Raw genomic sequence first — 20,072 nt, 5'->3', positions numbered from 1 at the left:
GGTGCACTTCATACTTGGCGGCAGATGATGAAAAGGTCGGCTGTGTGAGTGCAGGAAATTTCCCGAGCACGTATAGAAACATGTCAGCATGTGACAGCACGCTAGACAGTCTGATGGAGTCCACACCACTGAGGGTGCAGCCGTATGAACAAAAGATGGTGGCGTCAATCAAACAACGGTTCTTGACATCCACCAGTGGTCCATAAGCAGGGGGACAGCAGTTTTAGCTGAGATGAATTCCCAGCTAAATCTTTGGCCTGCAAAACAGAAGTCAACATGTTAGGTGCGTATGGGGCTGCCGATGGCGGTTTTTCAGGGGAGTGAGGCAAGCCCATCCACGAGGATGTCCAGTCTTGAAGCGGGCTGAATGCTCCCCTGCACACCGCTGTTACACAAGAAATGACACCCAGAGATGGTGTCATGGTGTCACTGACAGCAGCCTTCCGGTGCACAACTGAGTGCCGTCCCTGGCGTTTTCCTTCCTGCTGAAACTGCAAGGTGATCGGCAACACTTGGTTCTGGATCCACATTTAGCATGGTAGAAACACAGACCAGGCTCATAATGCTGCCCAGGTGAAACAGTTGCTGCTGCCATCAGTGTTGTGTCACCTGGGAGCGGCGCAGCTATGTGAAAGACTTGGGCTGAGGCAGTCCTGGCAGGGGTGTCTGCAGCAGCAGTCATCTTGTGGTGTTGACCAGCCAGAAAAAAAACAAACTATATGCTTCCTTCGCCAGAGCGCACAAATCAGTGATGATGGGGTTGGCTAAAGCTATACATACCTGAGGAGGGAGCTGCTGCAAGAAAAGGTGTAAAAAGAGGAAACTAGGTCTGTGCTCCCCCAGGAGGTCTAACATTCATTAGCTCAGATGGGTTGCTGTCCTCTAAGCCATGCAGAGAAAATAGCCTGTTGTCCCTCTCAACGCCAGAAAGTTCAGATGTCTTTAAAAGGTGATCCTTGAGGGCTGCATACGTACTTATCCACTGCAGGGGGATTTGTGGCTGTAGAACTTCCAAGGGTCGCACGACATAATAGTATTGTGGTAATCTCTGGTAACACAAACTGTTTCCAACAGTTTCCAACATCGACAGTGCAACGACATGTCGTTTATTTTTAGCTGAAACTTCTACTTTGGAACAAAGCTTGGCACCACCCATAAAAACACAGCAGGCTCAGCGTGAAAACATCAAAGGGGCGGCATCCCTGTAACTTTTAACGAGACACCCGATGTCTGCAGCACGCACCTCAGCGCATTGTTCAATGTACAACACAGAACACACTAACCCCAAATGATAACTGGGTAGGGTGAATTATGTCCACAATTTCCATTACATATTGAATTCTATCCGCTACAATGTGATTATTCTGTTTAATACACAATAAAACACTTTTAATATGCCCATATGGAGCTCTGTGACCCAAAGCATCAACACCAAACTTTGTGTAGATGGAATCTAATGGCCCAGCCACACGGCACACGACGATTCCTGAACGAAGGGAAAAAGTAAAAAACGTCACAATTCGTTGAGAAAAGGTGGACGAAAAAGCTTTTATCACCGAACAGTCTGCGAAGCAAGAGCGCAAAAGGAACAAAAGAGGAAATTAACAAAACCGAAGCTCACGATCTCAACGAAACGCACCTGGAGCCACAGCTGGAGCAGTGTGTGTCTGCGTCTCTGCGTACCAGGACTCGGCGCTGGGACGGAGCTCATAGCACCTGAGTCCTGGAGAAACTGCAAACAGAATCCGTGGAGATCTGTGCACACGTCGGTGGACCACCTGCTCTGGTTCCTCGTCCAGAACAAAAGAGGGATCATGTCCATCATTATCAGAATCCACACTGTCTGTTGACACGCTGCGCACTCCGTCTTCCTCCAATTTAAAAAAAAAAAAAAAAAAAAAAAAAAAAAAAAAAAAAAAAAAAGTGCGCCGTGGTCACTGCTGTATCACTGTATTATGTTCTAAGCCATATATATTGATTTATAACAGAAAACTGTCAAAAGGGAGAATAAATATAAATATAAGTGTAAAGATGTTTGAATATATCAGAACAGTAAATTAATCAGTGCGTGTGAATGCGTGCATTGACTCACATGTGCGGTTATTCCACCAGCTGATCACTGATCCACAACGTGAATTCTGCTTTCCAGAACAGATCTTTATATCATCATTTTGATTCATCTGCCTGTTGCCACATGTACAGAAGGACTGGATTGTCTTTCCTACACTGAGATTGTTATATTTAATAAAAATAATAAGTGCACGCAGGAGCTCCTGCTGCCACTGATGCTGCATTCAAGTACTGTTGGAAATTACACAACTTTTTTTGTTGCTTCAAATTCAACAGTTGCTTGTGGCAAAATAATTAATTATATCCACACAAAAGATTAATTCTGGCCTATGTAATGTGCCTGAGCCCATCGAAGCTGCCCCCCACACAGATCAAAAAAATCCAAGCAAGCAGGCTGAGTTTGCACTGTAATTTCCGATGTACATCAATCAATCAATCAACTTTTTTTTATATAGCGCCAAATCACAACAAACAGTTGCCCCAAGGCGCTTTATATTGTAAGGCAAGGCCATACAATAATTATGAAAAACCCCAACGGTCAAAACGACCCCCTGTGAGCAAGCACTTGGCTACAGTGGGAAGGAAAAACTCCCTTTTAACAGGAAGAAACCTCCAGCAGAACCAGGCTCAGGGAGGGGCAGTCTTCTGCTGAGACTGGTTGGGGCTGAGGGAAAGAACCAGGAAAAAGACTGTGGAAGGGGGCAGAGATCGATTACTAATGATTAAATGCGGAGTGATGCATACAGAGCAAAAAGAGAAAGAAACAGTGCATCATGGGAACCCCCCCACAGTCTGCGTCTAAAGCAGCATAACCAAGGGATAGTCCAGGGTCACCTGATCCAGCCCTAACTATAAGCCTTAGCGAAAAGGAAAGTTTTAAGCATAATCTTAAAAGTAGAGAGGGTATCTGTCTCCCTGATCTGAATTGGGAGCTGGTTCCACAGGAGAGGAGCCTGAAAGCTGAAGGCTCTGCCTCCCATTCTACTCTTACAAACCCTAGGAACTACAAGTAAGCCTGCAGTCTGAGAGCGAAGCGCTCTAATGGGGTAATATGGTACTACGAGGTCCCTAAGATAAGATGGGACCTGATTATTCAAAACCTTATAAATAAGAAGAAGAATTTTAAATTCTATTCTAGAATTAACAGGAAGCCAATGAAGAGAGGCCAACACGGGTGAGATATGCTCTCTCCTGCTAGTCCCCGTCAGTACTCTAGCTGCAGCATTTTTAATTAACTGAAGGCTTTTTAGGGAACTTTTAGGACAACCTGATAATAATGAATTACAATAGTCCAGCCTAGAGGAAATAAATGCATGAATTAGTTTTTCAGCATCACTCTGAGACAAGACCTTTCTGATTTTAGAGATATTGCGTAAATGCAAAAAGGCAGTCCTACATATCTGTTTAATATGCGCTTTGAATGACATATCCTGATCAAAAATGACTCCAAGATTTCTCACAGTATTACTAGAGGTCAGGGAAATGCCATCCAGAGTAAAGATCTGGTTAGACACCATGCTTCTAAGATTTGTGGGGCCAAGTACAATAACTTCAGTTTTATCTGAGTTTAAATGAAGGAAATTAGAGGTCATCCATGTCTTTATGTCTGTAAGACAATCCTGCAGTTTAGCTAATTGGCGTGTGTCCTCTGGTTTCATGGATAGATAAAGCTGGGTATCATCTGCGTAACAATGAAAATTTAAGCAATACCGTCTAATAATACTGCCTAAGGGAAGCATGTATAAAGTGAATAAAATTGGTCCTAGCACAGAACCTTGTGGAACTCCATAATTAACTTTAGTCTGTGAAGAAGATTCCCCATTTACATGAACAAACTGTAATCTATTAGACAAATATGATTCAAACCACCGCAGCGCAGTGCCTTTAATACCTATGACATGCTCTAATCTCTGTAATAAAATTTTATGGTCAACAGTATCAAAAGCAGCACTGAGGTCCAACAGAACAAGCACAGAGATAAGTCCACTGTCCGAAGCCATAAGAAGATCATTTGTAACCTTCACTAATGCTGTTTCTGTACTATGATGAATTCTAAAACCTGACTGAACCTCTTCAAATAGACCATTCCTCTGCAGGTGATCAGTTAGCTGTTTTACAACTACCCTCTCAAGAATCTTTGAGAGAAAAGGAAGGTTGGAGATTGGCCTATAATTAGCTAAGATAGCTGGGTCAAGTGATGGCTTTTTAAGTAATGGTTTAATTACTGCCACCTTAAAAGCCTGTGGTACATAGCCAACTAACAAAGATAAGTTGATCATATTTAAGATTGAAGCATTAAATAATGGTAGGACTTCCTTGAGCAGCCTGGCAGGAATGGGGCCTAATAAACATGTTGATGGTTTGGATGAAGTAACTAATGAAAATAACTCAGACAGAACAATCGGAGAGAAAGAGTCTAACCAAATACCGGCATCACTGAAAGCAGCCAAAGATAACGATACATCTTTGGGATGGTTATGAGTAATTTTTTCTCTAATAGTCAAAATTTTGTTAGCAAAGAAAGTCATGAAGTCATTACTAGTTAAAGTTAGTGGAATACTCAGCTCAATAGAGCTCTGACTCTTTGTCAGCCTGGCTACAGTGCTGAAAAGAAACCTGGGGTTGTTCTTATTTTCTTCAATTAGTGATGAGTAGAAAGATGTCCTAGCTTTACGGAGGGCTTTTTTATAGAGCAACAAACTCTTTTTCCAGGCTAAGTGAAGATCTTCTAAATTAGTGAGACGCCATTTCCTCTCCAACTTACGGGTTATCTGCTTTAAGCTACGAGTTTGTGAGTTATACCACGGAGTCAGACACTTCTGATTTAAAGCTCTCTTTTTCAGAGGAGCTACAGCATCCAAAGTTGTCTTCAATGAGGATGTAAAACTATTGACGAGATACTCTAACTCCCTTACAGAGTTTAGGTAGCTACTCTGCTCTGTGTTGGTATATGACATTAGAGAACTTAAAGAAGGAATCATATCCTTAAACCTAGTTACAGCGCTTTCTGAAAGACTTCTAGTGTAATGAAACTTATTCCCCACTGCAGGGTAGTCCATCAGGGTAAATGTAAATGTTATTAAAAAAATGATCAGACAGAAGGGAGTTTTCAGGGAATACTGTTAAGTCTTCTATTTCCATACCATAAGTCAAAACAAGATCTAAGATATGATTAAAGTGGTGGGTGGACTCATTTACTTTTTGAGCAAAGCCAATAGAGTCTAATAATAGATTAAATGCAGTGTTGAGGCTGTCATTCTCAGCATCTGTGTGGATGTTAAAACCGCCCACTATAAGTATCTTATCTGAGCTAAGCACTAAGTCAGACAGAAGGTCTGAAAATTCACAGAGAAACTCACAGTAACGACCAGGTGGACGATAGATAATAACAAATAAAACTGGTTTTTGGGACTTCCAATTTGGATGGAAAAGACTAAGAGACAAGCTTTCAAATGAATTAAAGCTCTGTCTAGGTTTTTGATTAATTAATAAGCTGGAATGGAAGATTGCTGCTAATCCTCCGCCCCGGCCCGTACTACGAGCATTCTGACAGTTAGTGTGACTCGGGGGTGTTGACTCATTTAAACTAACATATTCATCCTGCTGTAACCAGGTTTCTGTTAGGCAGAATAAATCTATACGTTGATCAATTATTATATCATTTACCAACAGGGACTTAGAAGAGAGAGACCTAATGTTTAATAGACCACATTTAACTGTTTTAGTCTGTGGTGCAGTTGAAGGTGCTATATTATTTTTTCTTTTTGAATTTTTTTGCATAAATAGATTTTTGCTGGTTATTGGTGGTCTGGGAGCAGGCACCGTCTCTACGGGGATGGGGTAATGAGGGGATGGCAGGGGGAGAGAAGCTGCAGAGAGGTGTATAAGACCACAGCTCTGCCTCCTGGTCCCAACGCTAGACAGTCACAGTTTGGAGGATCCAAGAAAATTGGCCAGATTTCTAGAAATGAGAGCTGCTCCATCTAAAGTGGGATGGATGCCGTCTCTCCTAACAAGACCAGGTTTTCCCCAGAAGCTTTGCCAATTATCTATGAAGCCCACCTCATTTTTTCGACACCACTCAGACAGCCAGCAATTCAAGGAGAACATGCGGCTAAACATGTCACTCCCGGTCTGATTGGGGAGGGGCCCAGAGAAAACAACAGAGTCCGACATTGTTTTTGCAAAGTTACACACCGATTTAATGTTAATTTTAGTGACCTCCGATTGGCGTAACCGAGTGTCATTACTGCCGACGTGAATTACAATCTTACCAAATTTACGCTTAGCCTTAGCCAGCAATTTCAAATTTCCTTCAATGTCGCCTGCTCTGGCCCCCGGAAGACAATTGACAATGGTTGCTGGTGTCGCTAACTTCACATTTCTCAAAACAGAGTCGCCAATAACCAGAGTTTGATCCTCGGCGGGTGTGTCGTCGAGTGGGGAAAAACGGTTAGAGATGTGAACGGGTTGGCGGTGTACACGGGGCTTCTGTTTAGGGCTACGCTTCCTCCTCACAGTCACCCAGTCAGCCTGCTTTCCCCGACTGCCCGGGATCTGCCAGGGGGTAACTAACGGCGGCTAAGCTACCTTGGTCCGCACCGACTACAGGGGCCTGGCTAGCTGTAGAATTTTCCACGGTGCGGAGCCGAGTCTCCAATTCGCCCAGCCTGGCCTCCAAAGCTACGAATAAGCTGCACTTATTACAAGTACCGTTACTGCTAAAGGAGGCCGAGGAACAACTAAACATTTCACAACCAGAGCAGAAAAGTGCGGGAGAGACAGGAGAAGCCGCCATGCTAAATCGGCTAAGAGCTAGTAGCTACGCTAAGCTAGCGGATTCCTAAAAACACGCAAAGTGAATAAAGTATAAATAATTTAGAGGTGATTCAGCAGAAGGAGTGCTTTAGTTAAGGCACCAGACAGGCCATGAAGCAGCACAAGTAACGCACGGCAACAGCGAACGCACGACAACGGTGCAAAAATAAAATAAAAATCCACTAGACAGGCTGTGGAGCAGCACAGATAACGCACGACAACAGTGGTAAAAAATAAAATAAAAATCCACTGGACAGGCTGTGGAGCAGCACAGGTAACACACGACAACAGTGGTAAAAAATAAAATAAAAATCCACTGGACAGGCTGTGGAGCAGCACAGGTAACACACGACAACAGTGGTAAAAAATAAAATAAAAATCCACTGGACAGGCTGTGGAGCAGCACAGGTAACGCACGACAACAGTGCTAAAAAATAAAATAAAAATCCACTGGACAGGCTGTGGAGCAGCACAGGTAACGCACGACAACAGTGCTAAAAAATAAAATAAAAATAAAAACGAAAGCGTTAGCAAGCTAGTTAGCTTGCCAACGCTGATGAAAGTTAGCTGATAAAAGTGCTCCGTCGCGATGTTTCGACCGTTAGAGGTCTTCTTTAGGCGTTGGAGCACGGTGAAAAAGTAAAAAAAAGTAAAAAAGTAAAAAAAGTAAAAAAGTCTTGAAAAAGACTGTTAGTTCAAAGTCCAAAGCAGCAGGTAGCAGTCTCTGTGTAAACAGTTCCAACAGAGAGCCAAAATTCTGATGCAACGTCTTCCTCCTTTCTCAAACACTGGCTGTCACAGGTCATGAACGCAGCAGCAGCCTCAGCGCTCACAAACCGGCTTCTGCGCTGTGTGAAAATGTTCAGCTGCTCCAACGAAGTCAAATTAAACAATAACATTACAAAACTACACATACGCTTAAAAAACGTCAAGAACAACAGCAAAACGAGACACAGACGAATTGAGGTTTTCGTTGCCCTTCGTTCAAACTTTTCAACAGTTTAGAAATCCTGACGAAGTGCCCGCTGCAGGAACGAGGCTGCGCGAAGGTTAAACGATGCCAACGACAGTCAACAAAGGTCCAGATTTCTTGTTTCGTCAGGGCTTCGTCAACCTTCGTTAAGTGCCGTGTGACTGGGCCTTAAGCATCTTGCACATAATCTACTCAAAAAAAGAAAAAAATGGGTTTATCGCCCCTTTTCGCATTTTAATTTGAGACTCACCGTTTCCTGCGGATGTTTTCTTTTCACAGCTCGGCAGGCAAAGACACGTCTCCGATGGCTGTGTTGGATGGCAGCAGTCTGTCCACCCCACGCAAGCTCTTAGACACATCGCAGTTCAGCACCCCTGGATCCGGCACTGGTATGGTCCTCAGAATATGTAATGGCTCTTTGATAGTGGGGCAAGAGGAAGTAAATGACAGTTAAATGGTTGGTGAGGTGGCACAAGAAGAGCTTGGTAAATGAAGGGAAACTAACACAAGTGGGAAAACGTGAGGTGTGTTGTGTGCAGCCATTATGTGTTTAACACTTGATTGAGGCTGCTTGTGTTAGGAGTGTTACAGAGATAATCGCAACAACAGAATATTGTTGTTGGTCTTTGGATACTGTAACAAAGTGAGTGGATTTCAATGTGCAGTTTTATTTTTACCGTGCTGATATTCGCAGTGATAATAAAAGTCATTAGCATCACCCTGGCTTAAACCATTTGCATGCCATTATGAGTGCGTGACTGCAAAAAATACACTTGCAACAACAAAAAGGGATAAAGAAAGGCATCACTAACACTGGTGTGCACATTCTTCTAAAGGATTTTCTTCATTCTTTCCTTGCTGCATGCATGATAATATCTTCAGCATGCAGCATCTCAATCATAATATCTTGATTATAACATACATTTTCATCCTCAGTGAATTTGTAATCGTCTCATCAATGCTGTTTTTACCATCAGTCACCCTGCATGTGTCTCTGCGACGGGGGAGAAGCATTTGTTATGCTCAGAATGGTAACCAGCACTTAACAGGGATGGATAACTCAGACTGTAGCTGTGTCAGAAGCTATGGATTCCGTGTTTGCAGGGGAGTGGAGTCAGCACTGCACTGCTTCCAGCACAGCACAGCCCAGACTCAAACAAGAACATTACAAAAAGTTAATTATGCAGCAACTCTGCGCTTTTCTTTGTTTTTTGTTGCAGTGTTAAACTTTTTTTTTTCCTGCCCACGCATCCTATTTTAGTTCTCAGGTATCTGCCAAGCAACCACACAGTGTACTTCACATGCCGCTGGAGCTGATTGGTATTTCAGTTCTGGTCTTGCAGTATCACATTACTGTACATGAACGTGTGGTTTTCTCCTGTCAGAGAATGTTACCCTTGAAGTTGATATGTGGCTAAAAGATTTTGATTTAAATATACAGTACTGTGCATTTGTTTTAGGCACATTTAATACATCATAAAAGCATAAAAAATATGATAACCTGATAAGTATTCATAAAAATTGGCGTGTGATTGAATTTCAACTATAATTATAATTGATGTAACAATTGGGTTCTATTTACGTGTGATTTTTCAGTATATAAGTTAAACCAGAGTATAAGCTGCAGGACCTCAAAGACTATTTTAAGAAAAATGTTGTGGTTAGAGGTTCGGACTGAACCGGCTATGGACCCAAATGCTGGGAACAAGGAAGAAAACTGGTTGTGAACGAAAATAAATTTATTTACAATAATAAATAAACAACATGTTCTGCGCTGGGGATGCCTGCAGAGTGGAGAGTCAGCCTGCATGTAGCGGTGGAAATTAGGAAGCTGCAGGTCAAGCCGAGCCAGGTTTTAAAGGTGGAGACTGAGCTGAGATCCTGGAGTATATGGAACTGGTACCGGAGCCAGGTGGAACGCACAGAGCTGAGGACGAGGCACTAGGAAGATGAGAACAGAGGTGAGTGTTAACTCTCGTAACTCATTATGCCTTTAACAATTAACAGTTCACTGTCGGTACGTTCACAGCTCAGGAAATAAAGTTCACAAGTTAGGAAATAATGTTCACTGTTCAGGAATTGTTCACAGTTCATGAATTATGTTCAGAGGTCAGATTCTGCACATTTCATAACACAGCTCCAGTTAAGCAGGACTTGGCTTTAGAATTGACTTGGAAAGTTCTTAGCAGTTCTGCATATAGGTTCATACAGTTCTTGGAAGCAGTTCTTGGTAATAATTCTTGAACACAGTCACAAACAGGAGCAGTCTGAGAATGGGATGTCAGAGACATGCAGGAACTTAGCTGAACTTGGCAGAGCTGTGCGCTCTGAGGCTTAGAGCAGATGAGTGCGAAACTGACATCGTGCAGATAGTGGTGTGGGAACCAGGAGTAGTGCAGCGTGGAAGCCGCACAAGAAGGCATCTGGAAACACCAAAAGATCAGCAAGCTCTAATACAGAAATTAGAGGTTACCTGGAGATGAGCTGCAAGAAGCTCAGATGTCAAAACGCATGGAAGCGGCTGGAATGACGGTGTGGCAATCATGGAATCACATGCAGGAATCTGATCGAAGAATCTGGCATAGCTCATCGAGGGAATCTGGCAGTGACTGAGCTCAAAGCGGGGGTTTAAGTAACCTGCTACTGATGAGCCGCTGATGAGCGGTAGGTGTTCCTCAGCTCTACAGTGCGCCACCTGGAGGGAAAACAGACAAACAAAACACAAGAGGAGACATAAGGGGAAGGGAAGAGAGGCAGACAAAAGGCTGGTCACAACAAAAAATGTGACTTAAATATGAGTAATTGCCTTTTGCAATGATTTAATATTACATGATCATTTGCAACTGTGTTTGTGTGGTATTCTACTGGCCAGTACACTTACAAAGAAATTATTATTGTTATTATTATTATGGAATAAAAATATAGCTCACATATTCACTTTTTTTGGAAATGATTTTATGTTGACATGCCAATAAAAACGGGGGTGGGGGGAGGGGCATCAAAAGCTCCTTTTATTATATCTCTGGGATGCCTAAAACCTTTGCACAGTACTGTTTGTATCTATGTATAATATAATATTGGTATTAGACATGCATACATACTAATTTGAAAAGCAATTCTTATGAAAAGATGGAGAGATGAAAACCAGTTATATTTTGAAATGAAGTTATGTTTTGTTGCCTTTTAAAATTGAAAATTTAAATTAAGTCTCAAATGACAGTAACAAAAATACGATAGGCACTTTTGTGCAAAATTTGTGCTAATGCATGCTGAATATTTCCTCAGTTCATTGACCTTCTGAGCCTAAAATTAAAAGCCAAAACATATCTTACTTCACATTATGCAAACACAAAGCGACCAATTAACCACAAGGTGCTATGTCCCTACAACTATGCTAACGTGTATGATCCCAACACAGCTTCCATCAATGGCTAAAGTTTTGTTTTTGCATAATAACATTAGATCATCTTTTTTATAGCTAGTAATCATTAGAATTATTGCAGAAATGATGGTTTTGAGAACAGAAAAAGAAATATACCTAAAGTTAATAAATTTGCCATAAACATTAACTGTCAATGTGCTTTGATGGGGAATTAGGACGTCCCAGCTAATTGGAATTAGAGTGTCCCTCTGCTGCCACTCTCAATTTAACCGTTAATGTAGGTAAGTCAGATGGAGAGCTCAAAGGGGGGAGGATGACATGGATGTGTTCCATGTTTTGGAGATGTTGGGCTGTGTGAGTTCGACAGAAAGGAGGTGAATAAATGTCAGAAGGTTTTGTTTTTTTTAAAGTGTGGACCAGTAGGAGACTGTTTTTAGGAAGTCCATGAATGCTTCCAACAAGTCAAAGACCAGCTTTGCATCTCATCTTCTGTGTGCCGTGAGAGTGGCAGCGCAGTTAAATAACCTTCTCTGTCCTTCATCATTTAGGTAACTATAGGGTTGACATCTTTTTTTTTTTTTTTAAGATGATGTATGACATTTGTCAGAGGCATTTATATGTCACCGTGTTACCATGGCCCCAATCATTAAAACATGAACAACAATTATCAAACTAGCGCACTGGGCTTGTAGAGCGCAAACCTCCGCCAACATGATTTTCCAATTCTACAAATTTTTACTTTGGAAAATATTTCAAAGTCCTGTAGGAAGTGGCTTTTTCATAAGCTAAAATATTTTTAGTGTTAAAAATCAAATATCCGCTAAATCCGCAATACGGATCAGATGCGGATTACATTTAGTTTATTCACTGAGAGTGCCAGTTTGCACCTCATTGTCACACATGGGAGTGATTGCGGCACTTTTGGTTTAGATATAATGTGAACTGTACATCAAATGGGCTTTTCAATATTACATTCAAATGTACACAAAATCCACAATCCAGATCAGATCTGGATCAAATTTTGTCAGGTGATTTAGGATTCCATCCTACATAACGCTTTCAAATATGAAATAAATTTGATATTTTTTGACAGTTATGAATTTTTGAAAATTTGTTCAATATTAAAGATAGGGATTTTTCCAATTTTACAAGATTTTTCCTGACTTTGACCTATGCCGTTGAAAATTAAATCGGTTCTTGCCTATAAGGGTATGAATTGGCTGTAAAAATTTCATAATGATATATGACAAATTGTCAGTTACAGGATGTTCAAAAACAAACAAACAAACATGGGTGAAAACATGAACTCTGCCCAACGTTGTTCTTGACGGAGGTCTAAAGTTTTTTTTTTTTTTTTTGTCCATGACTGATCAGTGCCGTGCTCTATGTAAATGTGAGTTTTGGGGTATTACTGTGGAATCAAACATTTGTCCATGTGTGATATTTTTATTTATTTGTTTTTTGCATCTAGTGCGTGAGCTGCAACAAGATATTCGAGAGTTGAACCAAGCTGACCTCCCTGAGGTGGATCCAGAGGAGAACAGTGCTCAGTTCATGGGCATCCTTATTAAGGTGCACCCATATTACACACCCTGATAAGCGTTACACAGTTATTAAGTGTGAGTTTTGACAACTCATGGCTCGGCCCAAAGAAGATAAATTTAATATGGATATGGACTGAGCCTTGTGTCCACACTCTGCGGTCAGTTTTGGCATATTTCTGAAAGCTTTTGAATACAGACGAAATGGAGCAGTACCACCGGAAATTTATGTGGGCACAGAAGGAATGTCTCTGGACTTCTCATCTGTTTTGTCCCCACCTAGCTGGCAGCTTAGTGACCACTTATCTCATCACTGTAAAGCGTCCACTTTGATTGAAAATGAATTGCAGCTGGTTGCTTTGCCTCTCTCTTGTAGCGAATGTCACCAAAGGGTGATGGGGTCCCAGCCATGCTTGACAGCATTGTAAACAATGCCATTGGAATGCCCTCTGCTGGACTAATTATGAAATGACACAATTTCCAGCATCCAAAGTGTTTTTCTGCATAGTTTATTCAGGAAAATAAGTTTTTATTTCTGCAAAAATACAGATCTGTTCGTGAAAGGCTCATCTCGCATTCTAGTGCTGACCTGCTATTAGGGTGTTTGAGTTCTGTGGTGGAGTTTTGTGTGTGTTTAATATCCCAGAGTCGTGCTGTGTTGTGTTGGTTAAGCTCAAGGAAGCATAACACTTCTGGGTTATGAAGTTCTTGTAGACTGAAGTTCTTGTTTTCTAACTCAGCCATCAGACTGTTATATGCATCAACTGGATGTGCAGAAATTCGGCATAGAACCCAGAATTTTTTCATTGTTCTTGCAGTGTACTGTGACAACGAATGACAAAAGCTGCTCAGGATGGCAGAAATACAAAGTAGAACCTGTACACTAGTCGTGGTCACTGTTTGTTGCAGTGACAAACTGGAGCATCATCTCAATTAAGTCGCACAAACACATAATATGACCAATCCCCAGCTGATGATGATGTCAGGCATCGTGTCACATTGGGTCGTCCTTTGTGACTTCAGCTTCAGTCACATCCGTCCTCATGGCCCGCCTTCGTGGTCCACAGACTTAATCATTATTATTATTATTATTATTTTTTTTTTTTTAAGGCTTTGTCCATGCTGAAGAAGATACCAGAGACCATTAAAGCCATAATGGAGCGACTGGAACCTGAGCTGAAGCAGATTGTCAAGAGGTCCACCACTCAGATAGCAGACCATGCCTACCAGAGAGGAGAAAACCTGGCACAGGAAAGCCGACCAAGGTACAGACTCTGTGTGGGACATGAAGGCACACTGAAGCACTGAGACGTTGTGTGTCTTTCTCTGAGGGGAGAGCAGTAACCTGAAAAATGAGGGTTTACACAGATTAATGTCAAAAACTCACAGATTAATGTGAGAAAATTAGATATGTGGAGAGCTACAAAGAGAAATTTGGGAACAATTCTCAGTTAAGATGAAATGTTTATTTTTATTTAATGATGCCTTCTGACGGAGAATAATGTTAGTGCTTTGCACTCCACACACACACACACACACTAAACCCCAAACAAAAACAAAAAGCAGTACTATTTGGTTACTCTTGTTTCTGCTGAAAAAGGTCTAATGAAGATGAATGGTTTATCAAGTATCCCCTTTTCTTACTCGTAGAGAAACACCCCTGGTTAGAATAATTTCAACACACTTATCAGTATCTGTAAATACGGATTGAAAGGCTTGATAACATGTATAAGAACTCTGCTCCAACAAGAGTACATCTGATTGTTAAAGGTGCCCAGTCCATTTCTCGTTATATTAAATACGAGGTCTATTAGAAAAGTATCCGACCTTATTATTTTTTTCAAAAACCATATGGATTTGAATCACGTGTGATTACATCAGACATGCTTGAACCCTCGTGGGCATGCGAGAGTTTTTTCACGCCTGTCGGTTACGTCATTCGCCTGTGGGCAGTCTTTGAGTGAGGAGTCGTCCACCCGCTCGTCGATTTTTTTTCATTGTTTAGGAATGGCTCAGAGACTGTTGCTTTGTTTGATAAAAATTTTTTCAAAACTGTAAGGCACAACTGAGTGGACACCATTCAATAAATTCAGCTGGTTTTCGGTAAAAATTTTAACGGCTGATGAGAGATTTTGGTCTGGTAGTGTCGCTTTAAGGACGGCCCACGGCGCCTGACAGCGATCTGCGCTTCGAGGCGGCAGCGTCTCGCCGTTTCAAGTTGAAAACTTCCACATTTCAGGCTCTGTTGACGCAGTAAGTCGTCAGAGAACAGAGAACTTTCAGAAGAAGTCGGCATGAGGAGTTTATTCGGACATTCCATTGTTAACGGTCATTTTGTAATGAAAGAACATGCGGGCAGAGTCGCATGTCGGGCTGGACCCGACCGCGGGGGGTCGCGGCAGGAAAAACACCTCCGTTGGAAATCTTAACGGGCAAGTTGGAACATGCCCAAGCTGTTAAACAATTTCTCAGTTACTCACTTGTTGAAAGCCATTAAAAGCCGCCTGAATTCTACAAATGGTTTTCAACACGGAGGTGTTTTTCCTGTCGCGGCGCACACAGATTTGCCGAGTCGTCACGTAAACAACTCGGCGAATTTGCGCGCACGTCTTTCATTAAAAAATGTCCTTAAATAGTGGAATGTCCGCATAAATTCCTCATGCCGGCCTCTTCTGAATCTTCTCTGTTCTCTCACGATGTCCTGGGTGAATTAAGCCTTAAATTAGGATGATTTCAGCTCGAAACACGCCGACGACAGCGCCTGGAAGCGCTGCGCGACGTCCCGCTCCGTGGGAAGTCCTTACACCGACAGAAACACCCCATAATCTCTCATCAGCCGTTAAACTTTTCACAGAAAACCAGCTTAATTTCTCGAATAGTGTCCACTCGGATATTCTTCACAGGTCCAGAAAAAATTTTGATAAAGCAACGCGCGCCGTCTCGAGCAGCGTGTGAAACAAAGGAATTCAGCCGAGAGGGCGGGACCACATCTCACTCAAGGCCTGCCCACAGGGAAATGACGTCACCGACACGCGTGGAAAAACTCACGCATGCGCACGAGGGTTCAAGCATGATTGGTGTAATTGCATGTCATTCAAATCCATATAGTTAAAAAAAAAAATAAAAGGGTCGGTTTATTATCTAAGAGACCTCGTATGCATGAAATACAGTGTTATATATTTTTGTGGAAATATCAGGATATCTGCAAAGATGCCATTCTGAAACAGTTTACTCCTGTACACCAGGTTGGGGCAGTGGGGCAGGAGGTGTATGTTTGTACCCAGTGCGATAGGTGAATTTAGTAGCGGAATTCAAATCTTTGCACATTTCCAGGTCCATCTTCAGTGTGCACCAATGTTCATATTTCCCTCCAAGTGCTGCTGCAGTTTTGTTTTATTCCTCTTGCTTCAAATTTTGTCTTCTATTTCTTGACACTTCATTCGTTCCACCCCGTAAGTGGCCTTTTTGGATTGTGTTACGATCACTCTAAACCAATCACACTCACTACGAGCTCTTTTTTTTCTATGCTTAACTCCTTGACAGAACTAAAGTTTGATTTGTTTCAGTAAAATGTTATGATGACCCTCTTGCATCACTAGTTAGCATGCTAGCATTTCCGTGAGACGTTGTAAATCACCTCAGAGGAGTTTTCTTGTTACAAAACAGTGTTTTTGAATTGAGAAGTGATAATTTCTTGCTAACCTGTACAAAATATGAGAGAAAAATGGCAAACATGTTAGATTTATACCAGAATACAGCTGTCTTGTATTATTGTTCGAGTGTGTGAGGAGCACACATCACGCTGCCTTCACTCGCATTGGCAGAGAATGTGTCACATCACTTAGTATTTGCATTTGAATGAAGTAGAATTCTTGTGTGTTTTGGCCTCGCCTACCGAGTGAGCACTTATGTTGTTGCTGTCAAACATCCAGTCTGATTGAAAATGAATGGCAGCTGGTCGCTTTGCCTCTGTCTCTTGTATCTAATGTGATGAAGGTGTTGCCTGTACGTCAGGGTGGTTTCACTGGGGAATGTTTGCATTAAGCTAAAATCAAGTGAAAGCGGAAGAAAATACACATAGTAGGAAGAGACTGGAAGGCCTTTTCTGTGTCAGTAGCATGTTTTTGAATAAGGTCCCACGAGGTTCATAGACAGTCAACCAGGTATGAAACACGAGAATCACCCGCACGCTTCGACGCACCGGACTCAGAAGACCACAAACAAATGCACCGCTGCTCTAAACCCACACAGGTCAGGGATAAACACATACAAGCAATTCCACACCTGCCGTCGAGGAACACCGCCCTCAAAAGCGGCCACGTCAGCCTCCGCAATTACACGCTTATACACGTACGGAAAGCAGACGGGGCGGCGTAGGTCTCAACCCGCTGATCCCAAACCCTTTAAGAGGAGCTTGTTTTCTGCCGGCTTCTCCCAGTCTACATTCCTCCTCCTGGTGCCTGCAGTGTTTGATCTGACCTCAGTGACCTCCATCTAACTCATTCCTTCCTGATGAAGGTTTTGTGCGCACGTTAGATGTGCACTGTGCCGGTGTCACGAAATGGAATTTGCATGACTCCTCTGCGTCTCATCGGCTGGTATTTGGATGCACACTCGCCTACTTCTCCCTATGTTCAATTTAAAGTAAAGTCTGGTTGCTATGGCAACTCCCACCAGTGTACCACTTGTGGGGAACAATGGTCTTGCATATTGCTCACTACATTTTACAGCACTGCAGAGTGTTACACAATACTTAAGCACTTTTCAGCATGTATGGCGGCTGCTGGTGCAGGTTCAGGAGCTTTTCATTGCCGACTCCTTTCAGGAGTACGATGCTTCATTCAGTTCTACCCGCCAACGTTAAATGCATGTGCAACCAAACTTTAGTTCAATTGATTTACATCAAATCATGTAACTTTGCAGCAGAAGAAAGGAGCCTCATTTCTTCTTCTTCTTTTGTTGTTGTTGTTCTGTTGGGAAATTTGGCAGAACTGAATCCTTTAGAAAGAGTTGAGTTAAAGCGAAGATGAGCTTGACTGACAAGAGTCCATTTAGCAGAAAGGACTGAGTCGATTAAATCCAATTTAGAAACAAGCAAAGCAAAATGATCGCATTAAACTGATTGCTCGTCTTTTACTGCTTTCTTTTTCTGCTGCAGGTCCTTTTGTGTTTGACAGCAGGATGACGTGACACACTTAAGGCACAAGCGTGCTTCAAAAGGCAAAAGAACAAACATGTCCTTGTCTTAATGTCCTTTCGGGGCCATTCTCTCTATAGGAGGTGCACAACAATGAATCGCTTCATCTTCGGGTCTCGTGGCACCTGAAGGAAAACCATAAGAGTGAGCCACAGTGGCGGCTCGGAAACGAGCTTACAGATGGCAGAGAGAGCCAACAGTGGTGATTTAGCGATGCCGGGGAGGAAAAAAGACAAGTACATTTGTTCCACATGACATCTGTTATCGACATGTGGATCCGTGAGCAAGTTTGGCAGCAGCCTTCCGTATTTTCGCCATGTTTTGCAAATTCTACTGTATGTATGCTCACAACATGTTGCAGAGAGGGTCCAGAAATGAAAATGAAAAAGTATGATTTGAGAAGCTTGTAGATGAAATCTGACATTACAGACTAAAGGACATCTTGAGTAGGACAGAAGTTGTTAGCTTGCTCAGGAACTATGACATGGGGTGTATTCAGGCTTCATTTGTCCCACTCAGGTCATCCAGGGTCACACCCACATGCTACCTCTTTACCCGTTGTTTTGCCAGGATATGAAGATGGTCTCTTGGTCAATTCCCAGACAGGATGGTGGATGTGGAGATGCCTGAACAGGTTCAGTCTTGACATGCACTGTTTCTGAAGAGACGTCCTTGCGCGGGTTTGTTTAACGTGGGGATGTAGTTGCACGCTGACAAACACATGGTCCCAGATGATCGGGGACTGAGGATCTGCTGCCTTCACTGGGTTAGAAGCCCTCAGCTTCTCCAAGTGATTTGCCGTTGAGGAATTCTTGATTCCTTTTGGGCCTTCATGGCAACTGTAGCCGTCATGATGCACACAAGGTCCCCACCGTATTTCACCCCAACAGGCAATCCCCTATTTGATCCATTACCAAGGTCCCAGCAGGGACGAGGGTTGGATCTTGACACTTTTTTCTTTTCTTGACCTTAAAATGAACCTGCCATATTGACATGGGAGCGAGGCCCCTCACGGAGGCCGCCATGTCTGACTCCGCCTTTCACTATTTTCCGCGCAGCTGGAAGACTAAAGAAGAGATTAGAGGAACCAGTGGTTGCTAACTTATACACTGCCTACGATTTGCTAGTGCAGGCTGAAGAAGGAAAACAATTTCGTGACCAGCAATGGCATAAAGCAATCTGCAGCCTCGCCACTAGATGGCACTAAATTGTACACACTGCAACTATGATGATTGATTTAAATGAAATCCAAGACATATTCATAGATTTTAAAATATTCCTGTGTTCATCCTCAGGTTTGTTTAAAGAAAGATGGCTGTAAATGTGATTTTTTTTTTTTTTTTTGTCACCTCTTCACTATATTTCAGCACTTTTTTTATGTTGGTGGTGATCAGTAATGTTGTATATTTTATGGAAAAAAAATGGTTAATTTGCTTTTGTTTTTGAAAATTCAGAGGTGCCAGTAATTCTGAACATGACTGTGTGAATGCCGATGCTTTTGTTCATACGTAGAATAGAACAGAATAGATCTTTGTCACTGTAAGAAAATGCCAGGAAATATACTGTGAAAAGCAATTTAGCCGTTCATCCTGTGACTGTATATTAAAGAAAATACAAGATAAAATTAGTAATTATATTAAGTATATACAAAATAGAATAAATTGGCAGCATAAAATGGATGAGTGACAAAAGACTGACTTGGATTGATATGTTATTGCGTTTATAGTCTTTAGGATGGGGAGTCATCAGTCCTGGGGGGTTCTCCACCTCATAGGAGGTGTTAACAGTTGATCGAGATGTGTACTTCAAGAAACCTGAAGCTCTCTGCTCTCTCTACCTCCACTCCGCTGATTCACAGTGCACAGTGCATTTGGACTCCATGAAATCCACAGTTTGTCGGTTTTCGTAGTGTTCAAGCCCTGGTTATTATTGAAGCACCAGTCAGTCAGATGCTGGACCTCCTCCCTGTAGGCTGACTCATTGTTGTCCATTATCAGTCCTACTACGTTGGTGCCATTAGCAAACTTGACGATGGTGTTAGTGGAGTGAATGGGGAAGCAGTCATAGGTGAATAGGGAGTGCTACAGGAGC

The 20,072-nt window shown here is 42.3% G+C and overlaps 1 protein-coding gene across 1 annotated transcript in view; it reads left to right on the top strand.

Annotated features, from left to right (window-relative positions):
* Nucleotides 1-20,072, top strand: part of exoc4 (exocyst complex component 4) — a 318,954-nt gene that overhangs the window by 27,000 nt on the left and 271,882 nt on the right. Inside the window, 3 exon segments of the mRNA XM_034163907.1 lie at nt 8,141-8,250; nt 12,715-12,815; nt 13,895-14,049. Of these exon segments, the coding sequence (XP_034019798.1) occupies nt 8,141-8,250; nt 12,715-12,815; nt 13,895-14,049 (366 nt within the window).

Source organism: Thalassophryne amazonica, chromosome 22 (genome assembly GCF_902500255.1).
Source record: "Thalassophryne amazonica chromosome 22, fThaAma1.1, whole genome shotgun sequence".
NCBI classification, from domain to species: Eukaryota; Metazoa; Chordata; class Actinopteri; order Batrachoidiformes; family Batrachoididae; genus Thalassophryne; species Thalassophryne amazonica.
This window is presented reverse-complemented; position numbering and strand designations above follow the sequence as displayed.